General features: G+C 59.1%; 1 protein-coding gene across 1 annotated transcript in view; it reads right to left on the reverse strand.

The window, feature by feature from the left end:
• Nucleotides 1–12845, reverse strand: part of FHOD1 (formin homology 2 domain containing 1) — a 53771-nt gene that overhangs the window by 25045 nt on the left and 15881 nt on the right. Inside the window, 9 exon segments of the mRNA XM_075073741.1 lie at nucleotides 333–386; nucleotides 2819–2842; nucleotides 3952–4059; nucleotides 4550–4779; nucleotides 5613–5756; nucleotides 6026–6120; nucleotides 9301–9412; nucleotides 11727–11821; nucleotides 12465–12570. Coding sequence (XP_074929842.1) covers nucleotides 333–386; nucleotides 2819–2842; nucleotides 3952–4059; nucleotides 4550–4779; nucleotides 5613–5756; nucleotides 6026–6120; nucleotides 9301–9412; nucleotides 11727–11821; nucleotides 12465–12570 — 968 coding nt within the window.

Below are 12845 nucleotides of genomic sequence, written 5' to 3' on the forward strand. Positions count from 1 at the left end.
GGTTACCCCCAAAGCACGCTGGAGGTAATCAAGGAAACTAATCTTCCACAGCCCAACCTCTCTGCTCTGGAGGACACAGCCCCTGCCCTGGCACCGCTCCATCCAAGCCAGGCTCTGACAGGCACCGTCCCCAAGCTCGGAGGAGGGAAGTGCAGCCACACACGCCTTGGGGAGGCAGATGTGTGGGAGCCAATCAGCCCCCAGCTTCCGTGACCCATGTGACATTTACCCTAGAGAACACCCCCCGAGCCCTGCTCTGCTCCGGGGGCATCCGAGCCTGACTCCAGCAGGACCCAAGGCACATCTAAAGATGCGCCCACATCTGTACTTACTCAAACTTCCTCAGAACGGGCTTGTCCCCACGCAAAGGGGGGCTCTCCTCTCGCCTGAGAGAAAAGAGCAGTTAGCACCGCTGCCTGGCGCAGGCCGGCCCATGCTTTCTGCATGCTTTCCACACAGCAACCGCCTCTCAGCTCCACTCCGTCGGTGCCCTGCGTCAGGGCAGCCCCTGGGGCTCCAGCCTGAGCACAAACGGCACAGCACACCCAGAGCGAACGGCACCGCCCCCCCCTGCTGCCAGCCCCTGCTCTCCCCAGTGCTCTCCAGGCCAATCCATCTATGGGCACATCTGGGCTGCAGGCGGCAGCTCCACCTCAGGGTGACAAACAGCACCAGTTCTGACCGAGCTAGCGCGCTAGGAGCAGCGTGAGGGTCTTGCAGCTCAGGTAGGTGTGGAGTATCTGGGCTGGCACTGTACTGGGGCAAGCAGCCCCTCCCGCTGCTCACGGCGACAGCATTTAACCAGGCTCGCCTGATCAGAGCAAGCATGAGGACCTGAGAATCACACCCCCAGTGCCAGTATGGACGTACCCTAATGGCATGTCTACACTGCAAGGCAAGCCCAGGGTTTGAACTCAGCCTCCATCTGAAACCACCCCCCATCTACACACAAACCAAGCAACCCCAGAGTCCCATAAGGGGGGCAGAGTCCAAGCCAGGACCCGAGGTCCAACCCCTATTGCTTTGCAGGGCAGACGCAGCCCCACTGGACTCATGCTCTGGGCATCTGCCAAAAATATCCCACAGCCTGACTCTCCTTGTCTGCTTGACAGTCACGTTTTCCCCGCACTGCACCAAGAACAAAGGCTGGGCAGCCTGGGATACGGGTGGCTGGACACGGGTCTGCATAATGCAGTCAAGATGCTGGAGCCTCAACTTGGGATCCAACCTCTCCTAACCTGGGGTTACAAACGAGCGTAGATGCTGAAGCCCTAGGTTAGCAAACCCCAGCTCTGCTACGTCGTGTTCTATGGACTCTGGGCTAACTCGCAGTGTAGACATATCCTACATCTGTCACCACAATCGGAGCTCCCCCTGCCGCTCTGAGCCTCTTGTCCAGCCCAGAGATATTTCCCGGCCTGCTGCATGGGGCCCACACCTCTGCATGCCAGACTACAGCAGACTGGCAAAATCCCTGCTGCGCAGCAGCCCTGGCTAACCAACAACCATGCCTGGAGAAGCGAGATCCACTAACTATGGGACCAACTGGCACTTGCACTCAGAGATGAGGGGCTCAGCACCCTGTGTGTCCTCCTCCTGCCCCCCAGGCCAGCCGACAGCCCCCTGGGCACAGTGTACACTGGTCACTCGACAGGCTGCCACCATCAGTCCAGTTGTCCCCTCCCTCAGCAGAGGTGCCTCCCCACCTGACCGTTACAGAAGCAGCCGTGGCGAAGGTCACTGGGGCAAGGAATGGGGTTCCACGCACAGACCAGTCCTTTGCGAGGGCTTATGGAGGGGTGGGGGGTTGCCACCATTCCCAAACCCACACCCACCACGCCTCCAGAGGGTGCCCCAGCAGCCATTTTGGAGGGCAGCCATTTTCACACCCAGTTTGGCGCCCACCGCACACGAGCTATCAACACAGCCGGCCTCAGCCACGCACAGCAGCCTCCGGAACGCGGGTTCTAGTGATGCCCTGGGGCAGGCCCAGCTGCTGAACCCGATGTCTGAGTCCCCAAGGGCATCCGGCTATAACCAGTCAGCTCCCCACTCCCCTCCATCCAGGCACAGAACAAGGGGCCAGCCCAAATGGACAGCACGAGGGACTCTCACAGAGACCCCAACCCCGAGGATGGCGCTGTCAGCCCAGCAGTCAGAGTGCACAGCTCAGGCCTCACTCAGGGATGGGCCTGAACCAGGTCGTGCCACACGCCCCAGCAGCGGGCTAGCCAGTCACTCGCTGCCTGCTCTGCGCACCATGTCTGGGGTTATGGCTGACTAAGAACCAACATGCTGGCAAGGGGAAGTGGGGCAGGCTGCACGGTGCTCCGCTGGCCCTCAAGGTTGCAGACAGAGGCAGAAGGGGGAAGTGCTGCAGAGACAAGCAGAGGGGTTTCCTGTGTCATTGTGGAGGTGTCTGGACAAGCTCAGCACCGAGAGGAGATCTCTGGCCCCAGCCTAGGATAATGTCTCACGTGGCCGGCTCAGTGATCAAGAAAGATGGGACCTTGATTGCCGAGTGGAACGTAGATCCCAGCCCAGCAAAGGAGTCTCAGGAAGTGCTGCCCGGCAACGTGAAGCATGTAATGGGGACAGAATCGTGTGGCCAGCACTCAGAGGATACCCAGGCCTGGAAGCAGCAGATGGAGCCTCATGCAAGCAAACCCCAGTGCAGCGCCCACGCTCCAGCCTAATGGAGCGCAGTGAGAGGTGGCCTAGACAGAGCAGCCGCAGGCAGGGAGAGGAAACTAGCCAGCAGCACGCGGGAGGAGCATGCCGGGAAGGATCACATGCACACAGCCTCCGTGTCACTTACCAAACAGGGGCAGTTTGGTGAAGTCTGAAAAAGGAAAGAAAGTTTAGGCAGAGGAGAATCAGTGCAGAGAGAAGGAGCAGAGAGCGTGAGAGCTGGAGCTAGAGATGCCACCCATCCACTTGGGGTAAGCCTGCCTGAGCTGAGCCCGAGGGGACACCGCCAGCACAGGAGTGGTCAGGCCATTCCCATGGCTCTGGTGGGATCCCAGTATTCGCAGAGACCCCACTCTGCAGGGGCAGAGGGCCTTTCCCTTTTCCCCCTTTGGGAGGGTACTGATCACCCACTAGACTCCTCCACCCAGCTGAGCAGGGGACGGGGGCAATAGCTGGGAACCCCGCCCTAGCAGAGTGCTGTCTCCATGGGATATGTCAGCATGCCGTCCCTCTTACGCAGTGCTGCCCCCTCCTGCCGGTCCATCCGCTACACACCCCTCCTGCAAACCAGGACAGCTTCCCTCCACACAGCTCCCAAGGAACCCCGCTCCTCCACGGGGAGGCTGGCTCCTGAGTCCTAGGAACCATTCCAGACCCACAAACGGCCTTCCCCGTCACAGACAGCCCGTCTTGCGCAGGCTGGGGGCCCAGGCGCATCCCCAGGAGGATGGTGTGTTGATGGGCTCCCCCTGGACCCCCACAAGAAGGGCCCGGGGGCTAAACAGTGCCACCGACCCACTGCCTGAAAGCGCCTGAGACCATGGATCGGCCCCAGCTCAGGTCAGTGTGAGGACGTCTACACTGCAAAGGAAACCCCTGGCACCAAGTCTGAGACCCAGTGGGGGGAAAGGGTCTCAGAGCCTGCGCAGAAACATCCACACTGCTGGTTTCAGGCCCACAGCGCCAGCCTGAGTTACTTGACCTGGGTGCTCAGACTCATTGCTGCGGTGGTTCATTTATTTTGCTGTGTAGACGCATTCTGGCGTATCTCTGCTGAGACAGGGGGCGGGACAGGGAGTGGGGAAGGAAGAGGGGTCTCTGCCTCAGTCCCTCTGGCCTCATGGTGCCCCCTCAGACTCGCGTTACCTTAGTGTCCTGCCCAGAGCCTCCCCCAGGCCTGTCTCACACCTTGCCCCAGCAGGAAGGGTTCCCCAGGGCCAGCACACACTCCTCAGTTCCCACCAAGTTGAGGCAACTCACTTGAAAACGCTCCTCTCCCCCAGGCTGGGGTGGTTCCTCTCCTCCGGGGAGGCCGATGCAGAGAGCCGCATATTGGACGTGCTGCTGTAAACACTCTCGGAGCAGGGCCTGAAACGGCAGCAGCGCAGACTCAACCTTCGCCCCACAAGCCAGCCCCCCTTTGCAGCCATGCAGCCAGCAGGACCTGGCACGCACCGAGGGCTCTTCTTGTTATGTTTCAATGGATCACACACAGCACCCCATCATTCACCTGGCAGGGGGCGCACACGGAGACTCGAGGCCTTGCCGCAGACACTTCATCCAGGGTGCCCACCCAGGCCAAGCGCCCGGACAGGAGCCTGCGGGTTCAGCCCTGAGGAGTCGGGGATGGAGCAGACCACAGATTGCCACATGCAGATCCCTGGTTGGGTATGCCCAGCCCACTGCCCCAGGCCTGCCCCAGCCTCTGCAGTACCACCCAAACCCTTCATCAGCACAGAACAGTCCTGCCCCAAACACCCAAGGCTTCATAGTGGGCACCAAAACCCAGCTCTGTTCCTGCACACTGCACACAGCTACTGGTCAGCCTGCCTATCCCTGCTGAATGCCCAGTACTCACAGAGCTGGGCTGCTCTCCGTCACTGTCTTGGCAGTGGGTTACTTCGGGGAGCTGGAGAGCTCAGGCAGCTTGTTGTCCTCCACGGCTGGGCTTGGGGAGCTTGCACCAGCTCCAGCATCCACGTTGCCACCCAGGGAGCGCCGGCCCCGCCGGTTCTCGTCCGTTTTCCTCCGCTCCTTGCGCACCCCCGGTGGCAGCTCTTCCACTCCATCTTCGTGTTTGAGCGAGCTCTGCGGAGAGCGGCACATGGGCAGAGCATGCCTCCCAGCCGCTGTAGAGCCCTGTTACCCCATGCTGTCATGGAGCTCCCGATGCCCACCAGGCTCAGTTGTTGCCTGCCTGCCTCTGCTCACCTGACCTATTCCGTCTCCACGGCGTTAACCACACAACAGATTTCTAGCCCTCACGGCTATGGAAATAACCTCCCAGCTTCAAACAAACGTGAACCAAGGCTGCCTCCTCTATGTGAACCTGCTGACAGCCTGAACCAATGACTCCAAGAGGCGTGAATACCCCCAGAACCCATCAGCCGCCCTGGGGAGCAACTAACATCTAACGTCACACAGGATGCTGATTGTGACAACAGAAGGGAGATCAGCTACTGCAGCCTCAGCACAACCCTCCTGTGACCCACAGACCTTCTCCATCCCCTCTGTGGGCTGGGGAGGAGGGCTGGGATCATGCCCGGCTGGGGGGAGATACAACATTGAGCCTGAGGTCACTGCCCCAAGCAGCATCGAGAAGCAGTGAGATTTCCACCAGGCCATTCAGGAGCCTAAGCACTTGGAGGCTTGGACATGCTGGGGGTCAGCAGCACTAGGCCTGTCCCAACAGCCCAGTGACCTGCTCAGCCCCAGAGAGGCTGGAGCATCTGTCAGTACCTGGCAGGTCCTCACCTTCCAGTGCAACCTCCAGCACATCTCCCTGCAGGCAGGGTGCTCCCATAGGTGTGGCCAGGGCAATCCCAGAACCCCCTGAGTAAGGAGGGGGAGGTGAGAGAAGTCCTTCCAAGCCCTGGCCTGCACCCGAGGACAGGGGAGATGGAGAGCGGAAATGCACTCACTTCGTAGATTGCAAACTGCTGCTTCACGTCAGGATCCAGGCCCTTGTTGTGCATGTGGCGCTGCACAATGCGCTCCATCCCCTGCTGCTCCAGGCAGTCTGTCACATCATAGAACGAGTCCTGGTCCGGGAGGGCTGCCAGCGTCTGAGCAACACCAAGGGGATGCAGTCAGGCCAGCCTTCGCCACAGGGGCTAGCAGGCCTCTTGCCCACACCTCCCAGCCCAGGCACCAGAGTGGAACTGCATAGATGAAAGGCAGGGGTGGGAGGAAAGAGCAACATGGGGACCACTCCCAGGCACACACAAAACCTGCTCCATACCACAGCCGCCAGCTGCTTGTTCTTAGCCCCCTGAGCAGCCAGGGAGTCGGTGGGATGTGCCGTGTTGCGGCCGCTCTGCCTCGCGGTACTGACCTTGTTGATAAGTGTCATTGCGAACACCAGCAGCTCTGTGTCAGCCCCATTGCGCTCCTCTAAGATTGCAACCAGGTTGGACCATGGATACGCACCTAGGAAACAGCACCACAAGCCTGGCAAACAGGATTCCTGAGCAGGGCAGGCTTCCTCCTTGTGATTGGTGCCCCCCATCAGCCAGCAGCCAGGCAGATCAGCCCACTTCTGGACTCCCTCCCCCATCCTTCCCCCCCGAGGAAGCGTCAGAGCCCCCAGCCAGCTCGTTACACTGCACGTCCCATGGAGAGTTTTGCGCCTGAGACCCAGGACTCAGATCTGCAGCCTGCTGACGCCCAGGGAAGTGAGAGTTCTGAAAGGGGATCCTATGTTAACAGATCCACCGAGAGGGGCTTACTGCCATGTGAGGAGAGTAGCTGGACCCACTGGTCCAGCCAGCACGCCACACACCAAGTGCTGGGGAGATGATGAACGTGGGAATTCTGGTAATACTTTTGAGAGTCTGGTGCGCCTCAGCTTCCCTCTGTGCTTCGTACTACTGTGCGCTGAGTGTAATGCACGGGAGTCAGCAGGGAGCTGTCTGGGGTGATAAGAAGGGGTCACTAAGGCCTGGCCGGGATCAACCCACATCAGTGGAAGACCTGACAGAGACAGTGGAAACCCCAATGACTGAACGATCGACCTCTGTCCGTGGGAGGCTCCCGGCTTGGAGCACGGGTGCGCTCCACTAGATCCTGCGGCAGGAGGACAACAGGCGGAGGTGGCAGCAGGGGGTGCAAAGAACTGGGCTCTCACCTGGGACTGACAAGAAGGAACAGAGAAGGGGAAAGGAAACCTACAGCAACATGGTTCAAGGGAGGCCTGGGGCTGGCCAGGATGGACGACATCCTGACCTTTGCTTCTCTCTGCTAACCTGAGGGCTTCCCCATGCTGTCTTCTGCGTGACTATCGCCCCAGCTGCCTGGTGTCACAGGCTGAGGTGCTTCGAACCCTGCGGAGGGTGAAAGTCTCTGACCAGGCATTTATCTCGGCTGGCATTGCTAGGCAGAGCTCAAGGGGGAAGCCAGAGAGGCTGCGTGGCCTGCCCTTGCAGGGACCCTTGGGGGCTGGCACACTGAGGGGGTTCATCCTGGGGACTGATTAAAAGTTGGGGGCTGCACCCCTCCTCCAGTCTGACAGGGAGCCTGGGGGCACACATGTAACAGAGGGGAGAAGCTCTCCCATTCCAGTCAGGTTCCTCATGCTGCCGCCCACCCTCCCTGCTCTCACAGCGCTGGGGGCTCACAGACTTCACTGCTGCAGAGCATGGGGGCTGGAGCGACACTGCTCTGCTCCTTCCCCTCCGAGAGCCCAGAACAGCTTGGGGAGCTATTCTCCATCCCCAGGGCTCCACCTGTGCGGGAGGCTCCTGCTGCCACAGCAGTCTCCACCCCACGCCCTGGACCCTTGTCGCGCGGGCTTGGCTTTCCTCCCCAGAGCCCAGTGCAGACGAGTTCAGAGAGCCCAGTGGACCAAGAGGGAACAGCAGCAGAGAAACCCACAGCTGCCCGCCTGTCCCACCCCAGCAGAACACTGCAGCATGCTCTCCGTGGGGCTGGCCTGAGAATGGCCGCGAGCCCTCGGGAGCTGCCAGCCCCTGCAGCATGCTGCCCCAGGCTGGAACCTGGCTCTCTGCTAGCCAGTTCAGACTGAGGTGTTCTCTGGGATGGCCCTGCACCCCATCTGCTGCCTTCAGGACACGCACGGCCCTGGTGTGACGGGAGGTGCCTGAGCACCATCTGTTACCAGAGGCCCAGCACAGCCTGCACCACGGAGATACCACCTGCAGAAGGAGGATCCCTACACAACCTTTATTCCCCTCCTCCTCTGTCTTCACGGCAGAGTTAACCCGGGCTCTGACCGGGGTGTCGCCCCCTCTCACTCCAGTGTGCTGCTGCTGTAAACCCCGCTAGCTGGCCTGGCTGTAGCTAGAGCTCAAATTCTGCCTTCGCTGGGGCTGGTCACAGGCCCACTTCACAGAGAGGACCCAGGCTAAGCCATGTGACTGCTGACAGTCCTCCACCTTTCCCACAATTCCCCCCACGTGCCCAGGACAGACATGTTCCCCCACAATTCCCTGGGAAGGAGCATCTCACTGACTGCAGCATGAAGCGGCCTGGGACGTGCCCCAGAAGTCCCAGCGCCACCCAGGTGAGTGTGGCACCAGTGTGGACCGGGTAACTGGAGCCTGGTGGTGCAGTGTGGCGGCTCACGCCCTGGCGCCAATCACAGGGCACACTCATTGCTGGTACATCTGAAGAAGTGGGGTTTTTACCCACAAAAGCTTATGCCCAAATAAATCTGTTAGTTTTTAAGGTGCCACCAGACTCTTTGTTGTTTTTACCACTGGGACAGACCCTTCAATACCCTGACCTGCCACCAGAGGTCGCTGTAGCACCACACGCAGCACTGGCAGCTTCCTTTCCAGCCTGAGACACTGGCACTAACCTGGGGCATCCCTGCCTAGTCACCCTCTGCAGGATGCAGCTGGGCAGCACTTTGATCTCTTCCCACCCACAGGCCCATCCCGCCCCCCTTGGGGGTCACAGTCCTACCCACAGCCCAGGCACGGCTCGCCAGGGCAGGGGCCAGCTGCTGCAGCAGCATGGGTGCGAGTTGCTGGGGAAGGTGGCGTGCCCCGGGAACAGAGACGGCTCTCATGGCATGCAGGCAGGAGGCTGCAGAGTTACGGTGGCAGGTTTCCTGTCTCATGGCAGCTGTCTTCTAAAAGAAGAACCCAGCCCCCGGCACGCCAAGGCTCAGGCTGGATGCGGAGCTCACAGGCCGGGCAGCCAGGAGAGAGGACTGCTGCCCCAAGGGCTGGCTCTGGGCAGAGAGCACACTGAGACAGGGCAGCAAGTTTCCATCTGAAGCACAGAGCTGCTGCTGAGCCTCCAGAACATCACAGTGCTACGCAGCCGCTGGGCCTCCTCTACCGGCTCAGCCAGTGTGCAGCCTGATGGGACGTTTATAGCCGAGCCTTCTGAATCGCATGCACCCAAATCCCTGCCGCAGGAGCATGAGGGTTTGGGTACCAGCAATGCCCCATGCCTCTGGCCTGCCCTCCAGTCCTGGCCTGGGCAGCGTACAGGGCCCGAGTGCGACCGAGTCTCTCTGATGACAGTGTGCGCTGTTACTGTGAAGGAGGGGGCCCGCAGGGGGACTCCCTGAGGGGACCCATCCAGGGCACCCCTATATCCAGGCGGCTTTCCCCAGGCACGGGGGGTTGCCACGCTCACCTCTAGCCTGCTCCACAGTGTTGACAGCCTGGATGAGGAGCTGGGCATTGGACTCCGTGTACTCCACGAACACCAGCAGCAGCTTCAGCGCCGTTTTCACCACCAGGCGGTACTGGGGAGGCAGACAGGCATATTAAAGGGATGGCGGGTGAGGAGCTCACTGTTCCGCACCTGATTCACAGAAAGCAGAGCCAACAGTAGCTACCCAGGTCCTGGTGCAGAGGAGAGAGGTCTGGTCCCAGCACACAATGCTCTGAGTGCCAGACAGGCCGTTGCAGGTCAGGATCAAGGCTACACTTCGGCCAGCAAGCTGTGCTGCACAGAGAACAAACTCTAAGGGCTGGTGCCGGCCGGAGCAGAGGCAGCCCCCAGACTGAGCTAGCGCTTCTAGCCCTTGCTATGTCTCTGTCCTTTGTTAGTCTCTAGGATGTCACAAGGACTCCTCTTTGTTTTTGCTGATACAGACTAACACAGCTACTCTGAAACCTGCCAGGGAGCTCTGCCAAGTGGCCTGAGGAAGGCCAGCCTTGTTCACAGCCCCCCTCCCTCCGCCTGCAGTCGGGCACATTTTGTCCCTGCAGTGTCAAACTCCACTCACAGCAGGAAATGGGGGCACCTCTACAGCTTCTGGTTCAAAGAGAAAGGCCCCTAAAGGGACCCCCTTTACCAGGATCCTTTAGGTAGGTAGGAAACGACCAAGTGCCGGCGAGCCCTCCTGGGCACGCCGTTCAAACACACCAAGTGGGGTAATGGAAGTTACTGGCTGAAAGTGGAGGTTCTTCGAGACACGGGGTCCCTATCGGTATCCTACACGTGGGTACGTGAGCACCATACACCCGAGTCCGGAATGTCTTCAGAGCCATGGCTGCTGACCCACACTTGTGCAGTAATTCTGCTCGCGCGCTTGACCGCGGGTGCGAGAGGCAGGGCAGGTCAATGCTGCTCTGGGTGGATGCGAAGCAGAGGGGACGGAGTGGGACCACACTTCTCAAAGAAGTGCCAGTTACAGTAAGTAATCACCACTACTACTTCGAAGGCTGGCCCCTCGGTGTATTGCATAAGCAGGGCTCAGACCAAAGGGTGCGAGGAAGCTGGCAGCAGAGGTGCTGCTGCCCCTGTGGTGGCCTCTGCTCTTGCTGACAGTTTGAGCACAGTGCGACGTGAAAGCACGGATGGAACTCCACGTCGCCGCCCTGCAGACGTCTGAGAAGGATGCCAGGGAGGCAGCTTGTGCCCACACAGAGCAAGTTGTGATACGCCCACGAGGGGGAAGCTTTGCTGTTTTGTAGCAATCTAAGATGTCTTCTGAAACTGACTTAGAAACCCTTTGTGAGGATACGGCTTGTCCCCACAATCTTTCTGCCATGGATAAATGGCATGTCCACAGTATCAAGCCAAAAACTGCCACCATTTAGCCAGGTAGCAGAGCCTAGTAGAATCCTTCCTGCTTTGGGTCAGGAGTGGAGACTGCAGGTAGGGGAGGAAGATATCCTCTGATGTTACAAAGGTCACCGTAGGACCTGGAATCCAAGGAGTTCCAGTAGAAATGCCTGAAGGGCTCAGTTTATCTGACACAGCCAGACGGTCTTTACATAGATGAGGTGGTACTGACAAAGTCCTCTGGGCCTGGGTCACAAAGGGGCCGCATAGCCTCCTCCATCAGGAGCTTTTTCAGTCGGAGCTCCAGTTCTGGGCAGGAAGGATTTACACACCCGGCACTTGGCAGAGACACATGCCTCACCCAGACAGCACAGGCACCAGTGATGCCCGTCGCTGATGGAGAAGGAGCGAGGGCAGGAAACGCAGTTCCTGAATCCTGGGACTCAGGCCCTGCGGCAGTAAAAAGGAACTGGAGAGCTGTTGACCTGCACTGCTTCTTGTACCATCGGTCGGGAGCACGAGGTGAGTTGCTGCGCATGTGTGGGTCTACAGACACTGCTTTGAAGAAATGCCGGATACGGGTGCATGGCGAATACGTGCCCACGTGTGGAACACACCTAGGGACCATCGCTCAGAGGAGATCTGCTCTGGAATACGTGTGCACACAGCCACTATAGCATGATGTCAGTAGGTATACAGATAATAAACCCCCAAACACGGCCCAGGGCAGAGCATTGCTTAACCTGCCCTCAGCGAGCATGTGCAGAGCCCAGCTGGACGGGAAGCGAGGCACAGGCCTGGCACTGGGGTGAGCGAGCAGGTAGGTTACCCACGTGGAGAGGATTCAGAGGAGGGATTGCAGCACTCAGCAGCCCCACCCCCTAGCACACTCTTCATGGAAAGTGCAATGCCACTACACGGAAAGCCCTGTCCTTAGCAAATCCCAGCTGCAATAAAGCAGCAGGAAGTAGAGGCTGGGAGGAGGCAGCAATGGCCCGGTGCAAAGGGGTGCGGCTGCGGCGGGGCATGCTTGCTGTTTCACTCACCAAGCTCCCGCAGAGCATGTAGAGCCACTGCACGGTCTCGTTGTGCGCGATCACGCCCAACATCCCATCCACGAACAGCATGACCTGGCTCAGCGCTGCGAGGGAAAGAGCAGTGTGACGCATGGCTAGAAAGGGTTAAACAGCCTGCACAATAAATAACCCTTAAAAGACACATGGGGAGAGAATGTTTGTGTTTTTGTGTATTTACATAGGTATAAGCAGGGTCAACAACATAATCAACAGTCCTTGTCTGTGCTGTATTCTGATAATTCAGAGATCAAAAGAACATCTTATCACTTAAATGAATTGTAAACATGGGATATCTCGGTATTCATCTCTCTTTGAAATGTACTGGGAATGGTGGAGGAACAAGCAAATGGCCTTATGTTAATTTGTATAGCTAAGTGCCAGTGAGGGACCTGCTTCAAAGACATCCTAATGACCTTTTGTTCCCTGAGGAACTCCAACTTGTCAAAAGATATAAAACTATATTAAAGATCCTTGGGTCCTGATATTTGGACATTGGACTATAACCTATGAACTGAATTCTACAGGAACTCCCCAGAGCAGTCCTCCCCCTTCAGCTGGGACTCCCACACCCAGTATGTGTGTATCTGGGGCACTGGGGATTCAAGGCCCAAAATCTCCCCTCCCCCACAACCAGGGGCTCCAGAATGGCAGGCAAGTGCCTCTGGGCCCTGCCGGGGGGCAGGCCAAAGGGCCAGTCCCGTCACCAACCTCGCAGGATGTAGTTCTGGTAGTTCTGGTCGACCTCGGCCCCCACTTTGATCAAGCATGTCAGCCCCTCCAAGTTCATGAATTCCGGCACCAGGTCTTTATCCTCCTGCAGCACAAACCAGAGATCCCACTGATCTGCCCACAGGGGTGCACACCCCAGAGTCATGGCTTCAGGGGGACACAAGGCCAGAACAGGCCCTGGCTGTACCCCCACTAAGGCAGGAATGGGGCAGACAGGGCAAGACTGATAGAGAAGGGGTTGGGGGTCAGGAAAGCCCAAGGGCTGCCCATACCCCACAGCTAGGGGAGGTGTGGTCTGACAAGGGGCCAGTGCCAGCCGCGCCCGTGCTGCACCCGAGGGGGGGGAGCCGACTGGGGGGG

Source organism: Chelonoidis abingdonii, chromosome 19 (genome assembly GCF_003597395.2).
Source record: "Chelonoidis abingdonii isolate Lonesome George chromosome 19, CheloAbing_2.0, whole genome shotgun sequence".
NCBI lineage: Eukaryota > Metazoa > Chordata > Testudines > Testudinidae > Chelonoidis > Chelonoidis abingdonii.